The 23,302-nt window shown below is 41.9% G+C and overlaps 4 gene segments (V, D, J or C); all 4 read right to left on the bottom strand.

Annotated features, from left to right (window-relative positions):
* LOC115579295 (Ig kappa chain V region 3381-like) lies at positions 1-494 on the bottom strand. The segment is given in 2 exon segments: positions 1-332; positions 440-494. Coding segments are annotated over 2 exon segments (384 nt in total).
* A 4,870-nt stretch (positions 495-5,364) lies between these two features.
* Positions 5,365-5,846, bottom strand: LOC115579293 (Ig kappa chain V region 3381-like). The segment is given in 2 exon segments: positions 5,365-5,687; positions 5,795-5,846. Coding segments are annotated over 2 exon segments (375 nt in total).
* A 358-nt stretch (positions 5,847-6,204) lies between these two features.
* Positions 6,205-9,950, bottom strand: LOC115579292 (Ig kappa chain V region 2717-like). The segment is given in 3 exon segments: positions 6,205-6,367; positions 9,476-9,791; positions 9,899-9,950. Coding segments are annotated over 3 exon segments (531 nt in total).
* An 11,594-nt stretch (positions 9,951-21,544) lies between these two features.
* Positions 21,545-22,032, bottom strand: LOC115579291 (Ig kappa chain V region 3381-like). The segment is given in 2 exon segments: positions 21,545-21,873; positions 21,981-22,032. Coding segments are annotated over 2 exon segments (381 nt in total).
* Positions 22,033-23,302: the final 1,270 nt, after the last annotated feature.

Below are 23,302 nucleotides of genomic sequence, written 5' to 3'. Positions count from 1 at the left end.
TCACTGTGTGAGCACATACTGACTGTTGATGTAATGTTGACTCAGACAGTAGTAAACTGCTGCATCTTCAGCCTGAACTCCACTGATGGTCAGAGTGAAGGCAGAGTTTGATCCACTGCCTGTAAAACGATCTGGAATCCCTGATTCTTGAGTGCTAGCCCAGTAAATGAGAAGTTTAGGAGTTCCTCCATCTCTCTGTTGGTACCAGGACAAAATTTGGTAGCCGCTCCAAACACGAACATTCTGACTGGTCCTACAGCTGATGGTGCCGGAGCCTCCCAGAGCAGAGCTCACTGCTCCAGGCTGAGTCACTGTGATCTGACCTCTGGACTCTGAGGACACAGAGACAAAAACATAAAGCAGTGTCATGGTTTTGTGGGCTTCATTTCAGAGGGACGGATGTTGATAGAGGAGAGGAGTTTGATTCTCTGGACTTTACCTGTGAAGCAGCAGCAGAGGAGAGTCCAGATGAGGACGCAGATCAAAGTCATGTTTTTGATGAGGAGGATTTCTGTGTCTTCTGTTGTCATGAAGGACAGTTGTCAGTCATCCAGTGTTCAACTCTCAGGACTATAAACTCTCCCAGAGCACTGGAGCATGGTGCTGCTGATGCAAAGTGGCTCTCTATGGAAATGCTTCAGTTATGTCAACCTGGACCCTCCCCATGAGTTTTGTCTGATACATCCAAGAATAAACTTACAGATGGGAGGTATTCAGAAAAACAAATTCAAATTCAAAGAGGTCAGGAATATCTTAATTACTAACTCCTCATCTCACCTTGGAAACTCTCTGCTGACTCTTCCTCCACGGCATTGGAGGTGTAGACTTAAACCCAGTGGAAATGCTCACAGAGTAGAAGCGCTTGGCCCGAGGAGAAGAGGAGGAAGATAGAAGCGACAAGGAATCCAGGGGCTCAGGGCCTGACAGAGGGAGAGGTGGTAGGTGACCCGGGACAATGGTTGTCTCAGCGGTGAGGTCAGAGTGACGGAGTTTGATACACTCCTGCAGGAGAGAATGGGAAAGTTGTTGAGGATCTCAAATCTCTTGCCAATGCAACTCCTACCAGAAGTTGTGGACATGTGGGCAGATCCAGAAGACATATACGTTTTTATCAGTAACAGTTGGACAGATTTCTTTGTCTCAAGTCCATGTAGTAACATTTTGGCCACTGGGCAACTAACTCAGCTGAAGAGTATCATGTCATAGTCTTTTCCTCTGGGTTCTGTGATAACAGTCATGTCTGACACATTTTGGGACAGGCTGTATATTTATCAGTTTACAGAGGCAAAATTAAAACATCGTCTTCATAGTACTAGGGCAAGGGTCGGCAACCCTTACCACTCAAAGAGCCATTTGGACCCGTTTTGTTATGGTAAACTACAGAGGTAGAACCCAAACACACAACTCGACTTCAGTTCAGTTCAAGGTGATATTTATTGTGACACGGTGAAAATACCACGGTGCAAGATGGAATAGTGGCGTGCTGGGAGGGTCCCGGGGTCCCGTGAGGAGTGCTGGTGGTGATGGGTGAAAATGTGGCGATCTCCCCGGTAATGGCGGAGCCGCGTCTCTACGCGGTCTGCGTCGTGCTGGTCGGGAGCTTCCCAAGATGGAGGTCGGGTGGCTGTGACCGGCAGTGGCAGAGGAAGACGAACAGGCATAGTAGCAAGCAGGCAGACGAACTGACAAGCAGGCAGGCAAGCAGGATTAACTGGGACAGAGGAATCAACAAGTTAGTAACGCTACACAAGCAAAACACACAAGAGATAACTAGAGGCCGGTGTCAGACTAGGTACCGCTCAGGCTGAGAGTATGAACTGGCAACAGGTGGCTGGGAATCCGGAGGTTTTAGGGAGAGGTTGATTAGTGAGATGAGACGCACCTGCTCTACCTGCTGGAGAGAGAAGACCCCGCCCATGCACAACACTGGCTGGGAAGGGGGAGACAAGAGGATCAGACAGACACAGAGAACAGACAACAAACAAAAGGAGAAGAGGGGCTGCCATAATGTAGATCATGACACATTTCACACAGTAAAGAAAACACAGGGAGCCACAAAACCCTTTTGAAATTTGTGCGATGTTTGTTTTTAATAAAGTTCATGTTGGAGAACACCTGCTCACATACATATGTGGATCCAAAGATCGACAGGACTCCAAGTGCATACTTTTTCATGTTCACATAAATGTCGGGGATAGCATTCCAAGTTTCGAACACAAGTTTGTCTGATTTGGGGAGGTTTTCAATATCACGCCATTTGTGATTCTGAGCAAGAACGGCCTTCTGAAGTGAAACATCTTCAAGGTCCGCTGTCAAGCGCTTGAATTTGGACACCCACATGTCTTTGTCGGCTATGTCAGCCAGTTCCATCTCAAGATCAGGTGGACTCACACCTGGAAATGCTGTCATATTCAGCGGGGATGGGTCAAGGCTTAGGGGAGTGACAGGGAAGGATAATGTGTTTTTTTCCTCTCTGAACTCACTGAATCGTTTCCTAAACGATGTTTGCATTGCGATGACTGCACAATGTAAATACTCCAAATTCATCATGTGAGCTTATTTGAATTCTCTCAAACTGGGGAAGTGTGACAGTGTACCTTTCTGTAAATCTCTGGCAAGCACTGTCAACTTGCGCTCGAATGCCAAAACCTCCTCCAACATGTGCAGGGCTGTGCGTCCTTTACCCTGAAGAGCTGTGTTCAGCGTGTTCAGGTGCGCTGTCATGTCTACCAAGAAGTTTAGCTTTTCCAGTCATTCTGGCTGTTCCAGCTCAGAAAATGTGAGCCCTTTGCTGCCCAGGAAGGTTTTCAATTCTTCCAGACACATGGCAAAGCGTTTCAGCACCTCGCCTCTGGACAGCCACCGGACTTTGTTGTGCAGCAGGAGATCAGAATACGTGCTTTCCAGCTCATCCAGTAACGAGCGGAACTGACGGTGATTTAAACCTTTCGCCATTATTTTATTGACAATCTGAATGACAACATTCATTACTTCTGTGCATTCCGGAGGACACGTTTGAGCACACACTTTCTGTCTAGAGACTTCTGCAGTAAAGCCACGAAGCCCTTGTGCGCTCCTGTCATACTCGGTGCCCAGTCTGTAGCCACTGACACCAGGTGGGTGGTGTTTATTCCTTTGGCTCTTAAAAAATTCAAGACAGCCTCACAGACGTCCTCCCCCCGTGTTTGGCCTTTTAGTGGTATCAGCTCATTCATTTTTGCCTGTGGCCCAGCAGAGTTTACATACAGGCAGAACAGCGCTATTTGTTCAATATCACCTTTGTCTTTAGATTCATCACAGGCAATTGAGTAAGCCACAGCTGAATTGATGTCTTTAATTTGCTGTCTAGTGATGTCTTCTGCCATTTTTATGGTTGTGTCTTTGACAGTCTTTGCAGAGAGGGGCATATCCCTGTTTTTCTGCACAATTTCATTCTTGTATTTAAAGTCCATGAATAGATGTTCTGAAATCTTAATGAAAGATTCTTTTATATATTCTCCATCTGTGAACGGCTTCCCTTGCCTGACTATTTCCTGAGCGGCAACAAAACTAGCATCTGTACTTGAATTTGCTGACTTCATCCACTTCTTGAAGTTATTTTTGCTCAGATCAGCCTTCCAGATCAGTTAGTTGCAGACTGTTTTCAATCAACTCCCCTTTGCTAGATGATGCATGTAAGAATCTGCACTTCCATCCTAGATACAGCTATAAATAGATCTAAAGTTTGGTGAGTAATCCAGGACGAGAATGTGTTGATTTGAATGTATCATATTGTTCAATTTTGCTGTTTAGGTCACTGCTGACGGTTTGCCATTGCTGTCTACAGCTTTTAGATCTCAACTTGGGCATTGTTGTCCTCAAGCTATTGCTGACTATGATATTCAGGTCACAGCTGACCATTATACATTAATAGTTAAAGTCTTTAAATATAAAGCAGGGCATTTCTCTCCTCTAGACTCTGATGGTGGGGTTGTTCATGTAACTGCTGACCATTCACCACTGCTGGTCAAAGCCAATTCAGGTGAAGAAGAGCATTTATAGTACACTGTTGATTATATATATTTTTTCTGTTCCATTCTCTTATTTTATGTCCACCTCTAAAAAGACTTCAATTGAGACCTTTTACATTTCCCTTGATAGTAAATTATTCAGTTTGTTTGATGTCAGGTTTTGTTGCTATGTTTTGTCTCATAACAGATTATGGCATTTAAATAACCATTGGTTGTTTAATTCCTGCTTGGTCAGTGAGCTTCCTTGGTTAAAATATTTGGCTGTTGTCTTTGGATGGCTTGCCCCATTCATTTAGAGGAGGAATTATCTTGTTTCTGCTCAGGGCGGACATTTAACAATTACAAAATCACCCTATAGAGAAACTGTACAAAATACTTTCATCAAGAATAATCATCAAATGTAATTTGTTCATCTATGAACAAGACTCATGAAGATTCATCTTGAATTTTTACATTGACAATCTAACACTCTTAGAGACACTCTTCTTTGTGCAATAACTTGATGCACCCCTCAAGTGCAATAATTTAATGTAATTTAACCACTGTAAAAAAACAATGTCATATAGCCCATATGTTATCATATTTATCTGTACTTATTCCCTATACAGTTCTCTACAGTTACATTTATTTATCTTATTTGATTTTGTTTTCTTATATATATGTAGCTAAGAGTTTATTGTTTACTGTTCATTCTAAGAGTTTTATTGCTCATCTTATACTGTCTAAGAGTTTATCGTCTATTTAAACTGTATTTTTATACCTCTCCTTTTTTCTACGTGTAAGCTGCTGGAAATTCAATTTCCTTGCGGGAGTCATCCCAAAAGGATAAATAAAGCTAAGTCTTAGTCTAAGTCTAATTTTATCTTCGCTCATGTGATGTGACTTTACGTATACACATGTTGAACTGGGTCCATGGTTGATAATGAAGGTTTCTAAAGCAGATCTGTGCCGCAATGTTTTATCTTTTTTTATTGAATATAGTTAAAATAAATGTGTTCCTGTAAGTTGAGGCCAAAGGTCATGGCCAAGACATCTCTCATTAACTATCCAAAGTTGGGTACTTGTTAGTACTTGTAGTTGGGATATAAATTGAAGGTGAGACACTATGATGGAAAATATTTAGTGTGTGTGTGTGTGTGTGTGTGTGTGTGTGTGTGTGTGTGTGTAAGATGTAGTAAAATATTTGCAGAAATGTGAGGGGTGGAATCACTTTTGTGAGATACTGTAGATGGAAAATATGTGGTGTGTGTGTGTCCTCAGTGAAGTGTATCAGTCTCTGCAGTAGCCTCCAGCTGCAGCAGTCAGTTCAGTTTCTGTTCAGTCTGACTGAGGGAGGTTTTTGTATGACGGTTTTTCACTGTGTGAACACATCTTGACTGTTGATGACATGTTCACTCTGACAGTAGTAAACTGCTGCATCTTCAGCCTGAACTCCACTGATGGTCAGAGTGAAGGCAGAGTTTGATCCACTGCCTGTAAAACGACCTGGAATCCCTGATGCTCTTCTATTAGCCCAGTAAATGAGAAGTTTAGGAGTTTCTCCATCTCTCTGTTGGTACCAGGCTAAATGATTAACATAATAAACATCCTGACTGGTCCTACAGTTGATGGTGACGGAGCCTCCCAGAGCAGAGCTCACTGCTCCAGGCTGATTCACTGTGATCTGACCTCTGGACTCTGAGGACACAGAGACAAAAACATAAAGCAGCGTCATGGTTTTGTGGGCTTCATTTCAGAGGGACGGATGTTGATAGAGGAGAGGAGTTTGATTCTCTGGACTTTACCTGTGAAGCAGCAGCAGAGGAGAGTCCAGATGAGGACGCAGATCAAAGTCATGTTTTTGATGAGGAGGATTTCTGTGTCTTCTGTTGTCATGAAGGACAGCTGTCAGTCATCCAGTGTTCAACTCTCAGGACTATAAACTCTCCCAGAGCACTGGAGCATGGTGCTGCTGATGCAAAGTGGCTCTCTATGGAAATGCTTCAGTTCTGTCAACCTGGACCCTCCCCATGAGTTTTGTCTGATACATCCAAGAATAAACTTACAGGAGGGAGGTATTCAGAGAAACAAATTTAAATTCAAAGAGGTCAGGAATATCTTACTAACTTACTAACTCCTCATCTCACCTTGGAAACTCTCAGCTGACTCTTCCTCCAAGGCATTGGAGGTGTAGACTTCCACCAAGTGGAAATGCTCACGGAGTAGGAGCACCTGGCCTGAAGAGAGGAGGAGGAAGATAGAAGCGACAAGGAATCCAGGGGTTCAGGGCCTGACGGAGGGAGAGGTGGTAGGTGGGCATCACCCGGGACAGTGGTTGTCTCAGCGGTGAGGTCAGAGTGACGGAGTTCGATACACTCCTGCAGGAGAGAATGGGAATGTTGCTGAGGATCTCAAATCTCTTGCCAGTGGAACAGAAGTTTTGGACAGGTGGGCAGATCCAGAAAACATATAAGTTTTCATCAGTTACAGTTGGAAAGATTTCTTTGTCTCAAGTCTGTGTAGTAACATTTTGGCCACTGGGCAACTAACTCAGCTGAAGAGTATCATGTCATCTTTAAAAGCACTGCATTGGTTTAATTCCACACCGCTTAATGTTCTCATTACATTAGTCTTTTCTTCTGGGTTCTGTGATAACAGTCACATGTCTGACACATTTTGGGACAGGCTGCATATTTATCAGTTCTCAGAGGCACTTTTCCAAATTGAAACATCGTCATCATAGTACTAGGGTCTACCTGTGCCAGGAGGAAATCTTTCCTGTAAAGTCTAGAATAGCGGCCGGTGTTGATTTTCCACAACTAGCATACTTGCAACGAGGAACTATTTGTGGTCATAGTCTGTTGCAGTTGCTCAGCCATTCTTTACCTCAACTCAAGGGATGAGGAAGATTGCTGTAATTCTAAAATAGCAACTAGGTCTTGATTTACTTCGACTACACGGGTAACAGGCTTTTAAGGATGGGTCTGTTTTTCTAAATTCCTTTGTACAAGAAGGGTATGTTCTAAAACCTCTCAGACTGTTTTCAATCAATTCCCCTTTGCTTGTACATCATGATGCATGTAAGAATCTGCACTTCCATCCTAGATACAGCTATAAATAGGTCTAAAGTTCTGTAAGTAATCCATAGCTAGAATGTGTTGATTTGAATGTATCATATTGTTCAGCTTTTTGCTATTTAGGTCACTGCTGACTGTTTTGCCATTGCTGTCTATAGCTGTTAGATCTAAACTTGGGCATTGTTGTCCTCAAGCTATTACTGATTATGATATTCAGGTCACAGCTGACCATTAGATATTAATGGTTAAAGTCTTTAAATATAAAGCAGGGCATTTCTCTCGTCTAGTCTTTGATGGTGGGGTTGTTCATGTCACTAGTGACCATTCACCATTGCTGGTCAAAGCCTATTCAGGTGAGAAAAAGCATTTATGGTACACTGTTGGTTATATATATTTCTTCTGTTCCATTCTCTTATTTTATGTCCATCTCTAAAAAGACTTCAATTGACTTGATAGTTAAATATTCGGTTTATTTGATGTCAGGCTTTGTTGCTATGTTTTGTCTCATAACAGATTATGGCATTTAAATAACCATTGGTTGTTTAATTCCTGCTTGGTCAGTGAGCTTCCTTGGTTGAAATATTTGGCTGTTGTCTTTGGATGGCTTGCCCCATTCATTTAGAGGAGGAATTATCTTGTTTCTGCTCAGGGCCGACGTTTCACAATTACAAAATCACCCTATATAGAAACAGCACAAAATACTTTCCATTTTTTTTCGATTGCTAAGACGCATTTGTCGAAACTGAAGCGACATGTTCAAAACTCTTAGCACAGTCTGCAAAACAGAAATGCATGTGGGCTAAACTGTGTCTCACTTTTCATTGCTTTCAGACGAAGTGCATTCAGTGCCCACAGTCACCGAAATGGATGAAGTCTTTTCTCATTCACTAGTTCACACCTGCAAAACACTATGCTTTAACAGCACATTTTTCAAATGCTAACACACTTTGTTCAAAACAGTTAAAAACACACTCAGAACAGAATGATAGGGGAAAAAACACTGGGAATTCTTAAGTTTGGCCTCATTAGAAAGCATCCAAGGATGTCTGTGCTGTTTTTGCCTCCATACTCGCCCTTCTTGAACCCTGTTGAAGAATTTTTTTCAGCATGGAGGTGGAAGGTTTATGATCACGCTCCACACAACCAGCTCTCCTTGCTGATGCAATGAATGCTGGTTGTGGAGATATTTCTCCCGAAGCCTGCCAGGGATGAATCAGACATTCAAGAAGATTCTACCCTAGGTGCCTTGCCAGAGAAGATATAAGATGTGACGTTGATGAAAACATCTGGCCGAATGCAGATGACAGGGTCTGAATATTACAGTATACATGTGTTGTTTTTTAGTTTTATCTCTTAGTGTAATTTGTATTCTACCCCTGGAATTATGAGATTCTGCATTATTTTGTTTATGTAATCTTTATTTTTTGTATGGTCCTGAAGTACTTATGCAAAAGCACAAATGTTCTTGAATAAATCTCTGCATTCATGATTCAGTGTTGTTGCAATATATTACAGCATATACAATAATTTAGAACCAAAAGTGCAAAAGATCCTATATAAAATACTGATTTACCTGACAAAAATGTTTCTAACTTGAAATATAAGATGTATTTGATGTAATGTTCTTTGTTGTTGGTATTTTGTCGTTCCGTTTGTTAAGGGTGATTGTGTGTGTTTCCAAAGTGAGACAGTGTGCTAGTGTTTTGTTGAATGAGCTTCTTTTGAGACAAGTATGAAGTGTTTTGGTGGTGAGACACATTTTTGGGCATGAGATTAACCGTTGAGCTGAGCTGCATGATGGAAATGCAGACGGTGTTAAGAGTTTTGAACATGTCGCTTCAGTTTCGACCAATGCGTCTTAGCAATCGAAAAAAACTGTAATCAAGAATAATCATCACATGTAATTTGTTCATCTGTGAACAAGACTCATGAAGATTCATCTTCAATTCGAACATTTTAACTTTACTCAATGCACCTGTATTAATGTGATGTGACTTTACCTATGGACATGTTGAACTGAGTCCATGGTTGATAATGAAGGTTTCTAAAGCAGATCTGTGCCGGAATGTTTTATCTGTTTTATTGAATATAGTTAAAATAAATGTGTTTCAGTAAGCTGAGGCCAAAGGTCATGGCCAAGACATCTCTCATTAACTATCCAAAGTTGGGTACTTGTTAGTACTTGTAGTTGGGATATAAATTGAAGGTGAGACACTGAGATGGAAAATATTTAGTTTGTGTGTGTGTGTGTGTGTGTGTGTGTGTGTGTGTTTGTGTGTATGTGTGTCTGTGTGTGTGTGTGTGTCCTCAGTGAAGTGTATCAGTCTCTGCAGTAGCTTCCAGCTGCAGCAGTCAGTTCAGTTTCTGTTCAGTCTGACTGAGGGAGGTTTTTGTACAACGGTTTTTCACTGTGTGAACACCCACTGACTGTTGGCATGAAAACTCTGACAATAGTAAACTGCTGCATCTTCAGCCTGAACTCCACTGATGGTCAGAGTGAAGGCAGAGTTTGATCCACTGCCTGTAAAACGACCTGGAATCCCTGATGCTCGAGTGCTAGCAGTGTAAATGAGAAGTTTAGGAGTTTCTCCATCTCTCTGTTGGTACCAGGCTAAATAGCTCCCACCATGAACATCCTCACTGGTCCTACAGTTGATGGTGACGGAGCCTCCCAGAGCAGAGCTCACTGCTCCAGGCTGAGTCACTGTGATCTGACCTCTGGACTCTGAGGACACAGAGACAAAAACATAAAGCAGCGTCATGGTTTTGTGGGCTTCATTTCAGAGGGACGGATGTTGATAGAGGAGAGGAGTTTGATTCTCTGGACTTTACCTGTGAAGCAGCAGCAGAGGAGAGTCCAGATGAGGACGCAGATCAAAGTCATGTTTTTGATGAGGAGGATTTCTGTGTCTTCTGTTGTCATGAAGGACAGCTGTCAGTCATCCAGTGTTCAACTCTCAGGACTATAAACTCTCCCAGAGCACTGGAGCATGGTGCTGCTGATGCAAAGTGGCTCTCTATGGAAATGCTCTGACTGACTCCAACAGGGACTTGGATTACTCTCATCATGCTGTTTATCAATGGATCAATCACTTGATCAGATCATTGATCAGCAGCATGCCATTGTTGATTTCTTTGTGAATTTGGGTTTTTAACATAGATACGTCAGAGGAACAAAATGCAACCTTTAACTTTTTATCTTTAGTAGTGAAACCTGTCTGTTGTCATGGTTCAGCAGTGATGCCTGTCTGTTGCCAGCAACATAAACATGCTGACTGGTCCTACAGTTGATGGTGACGGAGCCTCCCAGAGCAGAGCTCACTGCTCCAGGCTGAGTCACTGTGATCTGACCTCTGGACTCTGAGGAGACAGAGACAAAAACATAAGGCAGCGTCATGGTTTTGTGGGCTTTATTTCAGAGGGACGGCTGTTCATAGAGGAGAGGAGTTTATAAGTTTATAAGCTTATATAAGCTATCAAACAAGACACTTCAAACAAGTGCACCACCATTTGTCTGTCAACCGGTCTCTCACGGCTCCAGCTTCAACTTGTACCACTTCTCTGTCCCTCCTCTCTCTCTGCCCGTTATAACTCCATCTGGCGAATTTCGGCATAAGTGTATTCGGGTTCATAATAATAATAATAATGATAATAATAATTTTAATTTATATAGCACCTTTCATGGTACCCAAGGACACTTAACAAAGTGGAGCAAACATATATGAAAACAAAGAATAAATGGAGCGCCTGTCAGTCAGTACGGAGGGAACAGACGCACATTCGTCAATACTGCCTTCTGCACCGCAGGGAACAGCATCCTTCGTCTAGATGTGAACTTGTGTCTGGAGGCTCCGTGCACACAGCGTGGGGCGATGCAGGAGACCCAGAGATCCAGTCCCAGCTACGGAGACCGGGGCGAAGCCACAGCAGAATTCCAGGAGCTCCCGATCTGAACACCTGAAGACCCCACCAGCAACGGCGGAGCAGCGACCATCCAACATCGACGCGAGCCGGGAGAGACCACAGCAGCAGAAGAGAGCGACAACGGAGCCAGGTGGTGAATAACCCCAAGGTTGTGGTGGAGGGAGGACCAGCGGAGCAGCGATGGACAGCCCACAGAATATCGAGTAAGTCTGCTTATAAGTTAGCGTTGTTATGCTAACAGCTGAGCGGTGAGGCTAACAGCTGAGCGGTGAGGCGAACAGAGAAAGTGAGTCCACGGAGTCAGTTCTTCAGGTGTGCAGGCTTCGAAGGTAGTAGCACAGCCTCAGAGCTTGTAAAGACAACTTGGCTTTCTTCTTTTAACAGAAAAAAAAGCCGTTTTGTCACGGATCGAGAAGCGGCGATATTCACGCCAGCGTCCTCTCGCATCCGGGTTGCCATGGAGAATATAAAGATATCATAAAGATACCCCCTTGGCTCTGTGCTAAAGTCGAAGTCTTCATGATCGTCGGTGTCGTAGTCAGACATGTTAACTTTCTGAGCAGTAAACACAGTGAAACAGGCTGGCAGCAGCGCGCAGTGACACGAATCGAGAGAAAATAGCGCCAATCGATTATGAGGTCTGACTTTTTCGTGGACAATGGTTTTGTTATGCAAATGAATCACTCTTTTGAGCACATTTTGTTATGAGAAGAAAAAGGCTTTATTTTCATGACCCCAGACAACTTGCCGGACTACTTTCGTCAGCACCAAAACCGGGCAAGAATTCGGCGCACAGGACACTGTCGGGGGTAAGTCAGAGTTGATGCACGACACTGCTGACGGGGATGCCATACAGATTGATATCAAAAAACCCGAACTATCCCTTTAAGCATTAGGCAAAAACTGTAATCTCTCTCTCTGCAATGGGTTGAGTTGTTTTACTTGTTACTTTTACTGCTTTTACTCTTTCTATCTCACTCTTTGTTTCTGTCTTCACACCAACTTACAGTTTTTGCCTGACGCTGAAACACTAAAAGTGGTTGCTATGCCCAAAGCATCACAACCTCTAACTTTGGTGACAATGCCCTAAACAAAAGCACCAACCCTGCAAACACAATATATGCTTTGCACTGTTTGAAATTCTCCAACATGTAGGAGACACTACTTTGATAAATATTTGATACTTAATCACTGGCAATTAATTAATTATTGGTAATCAACTATGCCTCACACGGGCACCACAAATTTATAGGACATGTAGGTAGGCTATGCGGGCCTCACGTGGACGGCACCATGGATATAAATGTAGGGGACTATCACTGCTTGATAATCAAGGTCATTAATCACTGGTGATTAATTTTACACTTGTAGAAGGGGCACCACCTCCATTGTTTGATTTACTGAAATAGGCTGGAGGGAACTATTCCAAACATCTAACTGTACAAGTTTGACTTGGATGGTTAGAGTATCAATTTCAAATCAATTTATTCAATCTCAATATTCTGAAGCAGTGAATTCTTTGCACGTATCCATCGATTCTCCACATCAAAATTAAGTTCCAGACAAAAACGAATGATTATATATATTTATTGACTAAATAATTTGGGGTAACATAAATGAACGGACAATTTTAGGACGAACAACAGATAACAGAAAAGGTAAAGACTGTAATTAGAAATAAATAAATTACGTGACCGTTGGCAGATGGTAAAGTTAAAGGGTCGGGTTTTTATATATTAAGTGTAACGGGAGTAATCTTTTAATACTAACGAGACCCTAACCTCAACTTTCTTAAGTTTATAAGATAGAAGTCAGAACTTTAGACAGAAGTCAGAACCTTAGACAGAAGTCAGAACTTTAGACAGGAGTCAGAACTTTAGACACCACTCATTCTCACGTGTGTGGATCCAACTGTATGAAGACGTTCAGCCTGTTTTGTCTGGGCGTCAGGAGGCACTGAAGCTTGGTCTCTTTGAGAGTTCTGGGTTGGACCACGGCACAGCGCGTCGGTCCAGTAGCCAGAGGGAAGGCCGGTACTCTGTTGAGGGACTCTTGGTCCGAAGGCCCAGCGGGTTTCCGCCTTGGGAGCGCTGGGGGCAGAGTTGATCTCGGCTGGGAGCACACAAAGGCTCTATTTACGGAGACTCCTTGCACGGCTTCTGAGGCAGACGATGGACTGCAACGTTCTTCATCAGACGATCACAGTCTTGAAAAAGACTTTTCTTGGATGTTTCAAGGTGGTTCTCAAGTTCTGATCCTTTCACTAATTCAACTTCTTCTGGATCAGGCGGTGATACTTTAAAGTTATATCAAAATCAAATCAAAAATCAAAAAGAAAAGAATTTGTTCTATTAAAGACTTGGATAAAAGTAGAGTACTTAAAGTAGTTATTCAATTCGCTTTCTTAGAGCTTGTTGCAAAAATAAAAGTAAAGATTACTTTAAAAATAAAATTAAGAATAAAAAGCAAAGAAGTGCAGAGAAGAGAAGAAAAGTCAGGAGGAGAAACAGGGGGGCAAGAGACCCCGGAGGAGAAGACTCCAAGTCATGACCGAAGTCAGGACCCAAAAGGAGAGAGAGAGTGAGCCAAAGTCCTGACCGAAGTCAGGACCCGAAAGTGAGAGCGAAGCGTCAGCATGAGAGAAGACCAGCGAAGAGAAGAAAAAGAAGTGAAGAGAGAAGAGCATCTTCTCTGTTTTTATGACCTTACAGCAGGCACACCGAGCAGGGGTGGGGCTGGCTGACAATGCTCCTTCTGTGTTGGGAGTTGTGACCCACAACACTTTAATTCAAATAAACTATATTGCCTTAATGTTTCGAAATCGTGTTTTAACTTCCCAAAAACTTCACCATCTTAAAAGTCGAATTTTTGTCTTCGTTAAAAGATGTAACATGAATATGATCCAAGAATGAAAGAATTAAAAACATGATTAAGGCATAAAACAATGGTATACAACATAAACCATGAAGCATACAATACACAGTAGGACCAAGGACTTATACATATTCCTTGTAGTTCTATCTTAAGAAAACATCAGACATTTAACTGGTAAATAACACAAGCATTACACACAAAGAGGATCATGATATGCAAGTCTGTGCCCATCGCAAAGGTGGGGGCTGGTTTCTTTCAAACCCAAAATTCATCAAGTAATAAACTTCATTTGGGCTTGACAATAACATGGAAAATATCTACTGTATGACTTTCGAAATCTGATAAAATTAAGAAGATGAAATTGTAGTTAATAGTTATTCAGAACATATTGAAATGTGGATGAGTATAGGATTGGGATGCAGCAAAGATTGGAATGTCACAGACAGGGTCGTAAAACGCTTTGGCCTGTGAGGGGGGGAGGACTGGGTCATCTTTACCCCAACCAACATCAACCCCCACTTCTTGTCATCTGATGTGGAGAGAGAGGACTCTATTGTAGTAAGTCGTTAAAATTGATAAGAAAACGTCTCCAATGATCTGTTTATAGCAAGAGCAACACACCGTCCTAATCTATAGGGAGAAGAGGCCATAGTTTGGCCTGAGGAAGAAGGACTTCATCTTCTTTGTGAGGGGGGAGAAGAGGCAAATATTCAGTCAAACAGATATGCTTTGTTTGTTAAATTAGTCTTGTCTTGTGGTTGAGAGGTGAGAGGTCAGAGGATGGGGAAAGGAAGCAGAGCCTCGTGATGGAGACATAAGGGCTGGTGTTCCTACATATTCCCCCACTTCGATCCAATGACTGCAGCAACAGGAACTTGGATCGATGAAGTCACGCTGCCCGTTGTCGAGGTATCCCTGGGGCACACTTCATGATCAGAGTGGGTGTCTGTCTCTATCATATGTTAAGGGCTTATCATATAGTAAAGAGAGAATGAGGAGGAAACAACATTTATAACCCTAACTTCCTCTGAGGGTTAGTTGGAAGTACTAGCCTTATAGTGTTAGTAATTATCATGACTGGCTGTAAGATTTATCGGAGTCACGACCTTCAGATTATTTTGAATAATACATTTGTGCATTTATCACGTTTACACCATAATACCTAAATAATTTCTATTTAGTTATTGGGTCTGAAGTAGGCATTATGAGGCCTCTTGTAGGACTCTTGAGGGATTCTTGTCTTCCCTGTTTGACAGTTAAATCGGTAGTTAGATCATTCTTTAGCATGTAGCTTCTAAATTCTTTTATCAGTACTTTTCTCATTTTATTTATCTGATATCAGCTTTTAATTTGTCTTAAAAAGTGGAGTTTGTTTAGTTAATTAACTTGATGTTTGATTTAAACCACAGTTGTCTAAGTTTTAAAGGGTCTAAGAGCTAGTGTTTTAACACAGAAGCTGAAGTATTTAATCTAATTATAAAGCCACTTGGATACTAGTTAACAGTTTAATTGTTTGACTTGCATATGCGAAGCATATATAAAAATCAAATTCCAAATATTTTTGAAGGAAACTAAAGTTTTGATTAAATTTGGGTTAAATTATCGGATGTAGGATTCTACAATTAAATTATTTGATTTACCTGTGTAATTAGACACATCAATTTCCTATGTTAAGGTTGGTAGTATTACAAGTTTCATTATTAACAATTGATCAACTCAATGTTTGGGATTTCAACCTATTAAAGGTGAAAAGATCATAATTCCATTTACCAAGTCAATCCTCAAAGCAGGTTATTTTAAAAGTATTTGTTGTTAACACAATCAGCCACTTACGAGTAATTTTACAAATTCAATTTAATAGAGCCGAGCACAGATAGGTGCTATTCACAAATTTGGGATGTCTTACTACAGTTTGAGCAACAGATCAAGGAGTCAAGAGGAGGGGCTTTTTTAGCTCCACCCACTTATATACCCCCACTTGTTTTAGCAGAATTTGGCTCAATGGTGGTTTGACCACTGAGGGAGTAACTTCTAAGCTGTGGAATTCACAGCAGTTGAGTTCACTTTTCACTCAACAGCAACTTCTGGGCGACGGCGGCCAGAAGTGATCTCTTTTTCACAGACAGTTTTCCAGTGCTACAGAAAACTTTTAATCAGCATAAGTATTTCATTCTTTTACTTCTGATTTCACAATTTAAACTGATCGAGGGATTTCTTCGCCTCTTTTACACAGTCTAAACTTTTCTTTTAATCCGCAGTAAGCATTTTATCCATTTACTTCGGATTTCACATTTTAAACCGATAGGGGGATTTCTTCGCCCCTTTTTCACGGCCTAAACTTTTTCTTTTAATTCGCAGCAAGCATTTCTTTTCTTTACTGGTATTTTCGCACTATGGACTTGAGAAAGGGATTTCGTCGCCTTTACACAGTCAAAATACACTGAATTCTTGACAGGATTGTTGCCACGGCAACCGATCTTGGTATTACACTACACAGAGTGATACCTTAACTAACAACCTCTGACTGCTTTCACAGCTGTGGCCCTCCTTAGTTAGCTACGCTAATTTAGGACACGCGAGGGTCTAAGCAAATTAAACATATCGCTGGAGTCTCGCAGCCGATTGCAATTTAACTTAGGAATAAGATCAATTCCCTGTCGTCGCGCAGCAGAAATGACTTATCCAAATCGATTTTTAAAAAGTGTACAGTGACACTTCTGCATGCAAATTAGGTCACGGATCTGGAACTCGCAGCATCCGGCCAAAAGAATAACGCGCGGTGGCTCTAAACAGCCTCTAACTCACAGATCTAATTACAACGCAGAATCTGGGTACATTACTTTCAACATAAGCGGTGGTGGAAAGCTCTCTTATCGCTCGTAAATCTTGTTACAATGCGGCATTTGTACTCATTAATTTTATCTTAAGCAACTCTTAAAGCTCAGCGAAATTTTATTTTCATGCACAATTCAAGGTGTGCAGTCAATAATATAAAGTTAAGTATCACACTAATCACTCGGTGGACAGTCAGACGATATTTAAACAGATTGGGTTTTGATTATTACAACCGATGTTTGCCTGTAGTTAATTTAATGCAGAGAACCGTGGTTTTGGGGTGGCCTCACACGGGGCACCATAAAACATGTAGGAGACACTACTTTGATAAATATTTGATACTTAATCACTGGCAATTAATTAATTATTGGTAATCAACTATGCCTCACACGGGCACCACAAATTTATAGGACATGTAGGTAGGCTATGCGGGCCTCACGTGGACGGCACCATGGATATAAATGTAGGGGACTATCACTGCTTGATAATCAAGGTCATTAATCACTGGTGATTAATTTTACACTCGTAGAAGGGGCACCACCTCCATTGTTTGATTTACTGAAATAGGCTGGAGGGAACTATTCCAAACATCTAACTGTACAAGTTTGACTTGGATGGTTAGAGTATCAATTTCAAATCAATTTATTCAATCTCAATATTCTGAAGCAGTGAATTCTTTGCACGTATCCATCGATTCTCCACATCAAAATTAAGTTCCAGACAAAAACGAATGATTATATATATTTATTGACTAAATAATTTGGGGTAACATAAATGAACGGACAATTTTAGGACGAACAACAGATAACAGAAAAGGTAAAGACTGTAATTAGAAATAAATAAATTACGTGACCGTTGGCAGATGGTAAAGTTAAAGGGTCGGGTTTTTATATATTAAGTGTAACGGGAGTAATCTTTTAATACTAACGAGACCCTAACCTCAACTTTCTTAAGTTTATAAGATAGAAGTCAGAACTTTAGACAGAAGTCAGAACCCTAGACAGAAGTCAGAACTTTAGACAGGAGTCAGAACTTTAGACACCACTCATTCTCACGTGTGTGGATCCAACTGTATGAAGACGTTCAGCCTGTTTTGTCTGGGCGTCAGGAGGCACTGAAGCTTGGTCTCTTTGAGAGTTCTGGGTTGGACCACGGCACAGCGCGTCGGTCCAGTAGCCAGAGGGAAGGCCGGTACTCTGTTGAGGGACTCTTGGTCCGAAGGCCCAGCGGGTTTCCGCCTTGGGAGCGCTGGGGGCAGAGTTGATCTCGGCTGGGAGCACACAAAGGCTCTATTTACGGAGACTCCTTGCACGGCTTCTGAGGCAGACGATGGACTGCAACGTTCTTCATCAGACGATCACAGTCTTGAAAAAGACTTTTCTTGGATGTTTCAAGGTGGTTCTCAAGTTCTGATCCTTTCACTAATTCAACTTCTTCTGGATCAGGCGGTGATACTTTAAAGTTATATCAAAATCAAATCAAAAATCAAAAAGAAAAGAATTTGTTCTATTAAAGACTTGGATAAAAGTAGAGTACTTAAAGTAGTTATTCAATTCGCTTTCTTAGAGCTTGTTGCAAAAATAAAAGTAAAGATTACTTTAAAAATAAAATTAAGAATAAAAAGCAAAGAAGTGCAGAGAAGAGAAGAAAAGTCAGGAGGAGAAACAGGGGGGCAAGAGACCCCGGAGGAGAAGACTCCAAGTCATGACCGAAGTCAGGACCCAAAAGGAGAGAGAGAGTGAGCCAAAGTCCTGACCGAAGTCAGGACCCGAAAGTGAGAGCGAAGCGTCAGCATGAGAGAAGACCAGCGAAGAGAAGAAAAAGAAGTGAAGAGAGAAGAGCATTTTCTCTGTTTTTATGACCTTACAGCAGGCACACCGAGCAGGGGTGGGGCTGGCTGACAATGCTCCTTCTGTGTTGGGAGTTGTGACCCACAACACTTTAATTCAAATAAACTATATTGCCTTAATGTTTCGAAATCGTGTTTTAACTTCCCAAAAACTTCACCATCTTAAAAGTCGAATTTTTGTCTTCGTTAAAAGATGTAACATGAATATGATCCAAGAATGAAAGAATTAAAAACATGATTAAGGCATAAAACAATGGTATACAACATAAACCATGAAGCATACAATACACAGTAGGACCAAGGACTTATACATATTCCTTGTAGTTCTATCTTAAGAAAACATCAGACATTTAACTGGTAAATAACACAAGCATTACACACAAAGAGGATCATGATATGCAAGTCTGTGCCCATCGCAAAGGTGGGGGCTGGTTTCTTTCAAACCCAAAATTCATCAAGTAATAAACTTCATTTGGGCTTGACAATAACATGGAAAATATCTACTGTATGACTTTCGAAATCTGATAAAATTAAGAAGATGAAATTGTAGTTAATAGTTATTCAGAACATATTGAAATGTGGATGAGTATAGGATTGGGATGCAGCAAAGATTGGAATGTCACAGACAGGGTCGTAAAACGCTTTGGCCTGTGAGGGGGGGAGGACTGGGTCATCTTTACCCCAACCAACATCAACCCCCACTTCTTGTCATCTGATGTGGAGAGAGAGGACTCTATTGTAGTAAGTCGTTAAAATTGATAAGAAAACGTCTCCAATGATCTGTTTATAGCAAGAGCAACACACCGTCCTAATCTATAGGGAGAAGAGGCCATAGTTTGGCCTGAGGAAGAAGGACTTCATCTTCTTTGTGAGGGGGGAGAAGAGGCAAATATTCAGTCAAACAGATATGCTTTGTTTGTTAAATTAGTCTTGTCTTGTGGTTGAGAGGTGAGAGGTCAGAGGATGGGGAAAGGAAGCAGAGCCTCGTGATGGAGACATAAGGGCTGGTGTTCCTACAAACACACTTCTTGCAAAACGCTACACACTGTTTTTTACATAAGACACATTGTTCAAAAAGGAAATCTCATGCAATCATTGGGAAAACACGTCTATTTAAAATACAAAACACAACTAAAATTGAAATAGCACACAGACTCACACACATGAAAACATTTAAAATCTAATTGTAGACCAATCGACCAAACTTTGGAAACGTGGAGGTTGAAAGAGGAAGAGGGAGAGTAAGAGCAGCAGCAGGACGAGGAAGAGGATGAAGAAGAGGAGCAGGCAACAGTGACACTGCATCACCACTCCATCCTCGGTCCCTACAACACAGCCCTCATTATTCTCTTTCTGGACACACTTAATGACACAGTAGTCCAGGACGGGCCAGAGCAGCCCCAGTTTGTCATCTTGGATAATGTCAGTTTCCATCAGGCTGCTCTGGTCCAGGACTGGTTCATCAACCATGATAAATGTATTGCTCACAACTTGCCACCATACACCCCATTTTTTTAAAGACTTTTTTGAGGAATAGACACCTTTATTTGACAGTGAATAGACAGGAAAGGGGAGAGAGGGGGTGTGGCATGCAGTAAAGGTCCTCTGGCTGGATTCAAACCAGGGTCCACTGCATACATGGCATGCGCTCTAACCACTTGACTAACTGCGTAGCCCATACACCCCATTTTTGAATCCAATTGAAGAGTTCTTTTCAGCATGGCGCTGGAAATTTTATGACAACATTGAGGTGAGGTCCATACAGGGTTGGATACGGCATGCAAGGCGATATTTCCCCTGTTGCTTGGCAAGGGAGGACGTTGCCTGTGATGTGGATGAGGTGATGTGGCCAAATGCCAACAGGAGACAGGATCCATAGCCTACATGTCTTCCAATCATTCCCTTACAACACTATGTTTTGTAGAAAATTGTAGTCTTTGTGTTTTTTTTTTTTTACTTTTGCAAAAACCTAAAAAAAAATCAAATAAATTCTGAAGCGTTTCCATTTTGTTTTAATGTGTCTAGATCAATTGTAGTGGATCAATCTTTCACAAAAAATAAAAAATAATGATAATAATCTGTATGAGACTTTTAAAGTAAAAAACCATCCAAAGTACTGAATACAGCTGTGTTTTGCATAAAGCACGTCTGTGTGTTGTTGCTGCTAGGAAAGAGTCATTCAAAGGTGCATGTGTTTAATGTTTTGATGCTAAAAACAGTTTTGAAATGGAATTGTTAGGTTTTGTTTAAAGAGTTTCATTTTGCCGTATAAGTTAGGAGTTTATCTCCTTGTGCTGTGTCTTACTCGACCTGTGTGTTAAGTTATGACACAGTGAGCCAAAGTCTGCAACATGTGTGTAAGCATTCGGCAAAAACTGTAATGTAAAAAACAGTAGCATACTGTTGTAAATCCACCGTAAATATACAGCAATTTGTTACAGTTGCATTTGTTGCTCTTCAGGTCACAGCTGAACATGAGCTGCTGCTGGCTAAAGTGATGTATCACAAGCAGGTCACTGCTGTCCAAACTTTATTCAGGATGCTGCTGACCATTAGCCATGTGTGGAAAAGGCCTTCACATCAGAAGCAGGGCAAAGAATCATTAATGTTAGACTGTTAGTGTTCTTAGTGTGTCATGCTTCATAATAAATTATTTTTCTAAGTTTATGGTTCAATCTTTGTTTGTTTAACCGGGTCCTGTTACATTTGTATTAATAGTGAGAAGCTGTGATGGAGGAATTACCTGGTTTTCTGCCAAAACAAGTTTGTCATTGAACTTGTTTATTAATTGTATTGGTGGTGAAAGCATCAATATATGAAATGATTCATCTGCTTGATCAAACTGTGGGTGTGTGTTTGTGTGTATGTGTGTGTGTGTGTGTGTGTGTGTGTGTGTCCTCAGTGAAGTGTATCAGTCTCTGCAGTAGCTTCCAGCTGCAGCAGTCAGTTCAGTTTCTGTTCAGTCTGACTGAGGGAGGTTTTTGTACGACGGATTTTCACTGTGTGAACACCCACTGACTGTTGGGATAGTGAAGACTCTGACAGTAGTAAACTGCTGCATCTTCAGCCTGAACTCCACTGATGGTCAGAGTGAAGGCAGAGTTTGATCCACTGCCTGTAAAACGACCTGGAATCCCTGATGCTCGAGTGCTAGCCCTGTAAATAAGGAGTTTAGGAGTTGCTCCATCTCTCTGTTGGTACCAGGCTAAATAGTGGTAGCTCCCAATATAAACATCCTGACTGGTCCTACAGTTGATGGTGACGGAGCCTCCCAGAGCAGAGCTCACTGCTCCAGGCTGAGTCACTGTGATCTGACCTCTGGACTCTGAGGACACAGAGACAAAAACATAAAGCAGCGTCATGGTTTTGTGGGCTTCATTTCAGAGGGACGGATGTTGATAGAGGAGAGGAGTTTGATTCTCTGGACTTTACCTGTGAAGCAGCAGCAGAGGAGAGTCCAGATGAGGACGCAGATCAAAGTCATGTTTTTGATGAGGAGGATTTCTGTGTCTTCTGTTGTCATGAAGGACAGCTGTCAGTCATCCAGTGTTCAACTCTCAGGACTATAAACTCTCCCAGAGCACTGGAGCATGGTGCTGCTGATGCAAAGTGGCTCTCTATGGAAATGCTTCAGTTATGTTAACCTGGACCCTCCCCATGAGTTTTGTCTGATACATCCAAGAATAAACATACAGATGGTGTTGCGGTGTTGTGGTGGTATTCAGAAAAAAAAAAAAAATCAAATTAAAAAAGGTCACGAACATCTAATTAATAACTTGCGTGAGAATTTAGTGCTATTTAAAATATCTTATTTTCTGTGCTCTTAGTTTGGACTGAGCTGAAGTTTGAACTTTTAACTGTCCACATCACATCATTTTGTTGCTTTTGCAAAACCATTTCCTGAACTACTGCTCAAATATCGAGTTCACAGTCTTCATCCTGATCCCTTCATGTTCACATCAATTCATATTTTCTTCTGGGTTCAGAGTTTTCAAGATGTTTTTCCAAACTGAAACATTGTCCAGGACCTGGAGGACTACACTTCATCCCTCCTGAGCTATATCAAGTTCTGCATGGACACTGTTACCATCAACAAGCGCATCCGGGTCTATCCAAACCAAAAGCCCTGGATGACTGGAGAGGTCGGGACCCTGCTGAAGGAGAGAAACAAGGCCTTCAGGTGTGGTGATGGGTCACAGTACGGTGCTGCCGGAGCCAGCCTGAGGAGAGGCATCAGAGTGGCCAAGACAGCATACCAGAGGAGGATAGAGGAACATCTGAGGAGCAACAACACGAGGCAGGTGTGTCAGGTGGTGCAGCACATCACCAGCTACAAATCCAACAACCTCAGAGTGGCTGATGGAGACGCCTTGCTGGTGGAGGAACTGAACATCTTCTTTGCTCGTTTTGAGGCGAGCAACTGAATGCAGCCACATCACACCCCTCAACCCGTGACAACATCCTCATGTTGGAGAAACATGTGATGTGGCGCACACTAGGGGGGGTGAACCCGAGGAAAGCTGCTGGATCAGTTGGTGTACCTGGACGTGTACTGAAGACCTGTGCAGACCAGCTGGCTGTTGTCTTTACCAGGATCTTCAACCAGTCCCTGTTCCAGTACACTATCCCACCTTGTCTGAAGTCCTCTGTTATTGTTCCACTGCCAAAATTCAGCAGTCAGCAGCCTGAATGACTACCGTCCTGGAGCACTTACACAGATTATTATGAAGTGTTTTGAAACTCTGGTTCGGTGG

Source organism: Sparus aurata, chromosome 3, assembly GCF_900880675.1.
Source record: "Sparus aurata chromosome 3, fSpaAur1.1, whole genome shotgun sequence".
Classification (NCBI taxonomy): domain Eukaryota; kingdom Metazoa; phylum Chordata; class Actinopteri; order Spariformes; family Sparidae; genus Sparus; species Sparus aurata.
This window is presented reverse-complemented; position numbering and strand designations above follow the sequence as displayed.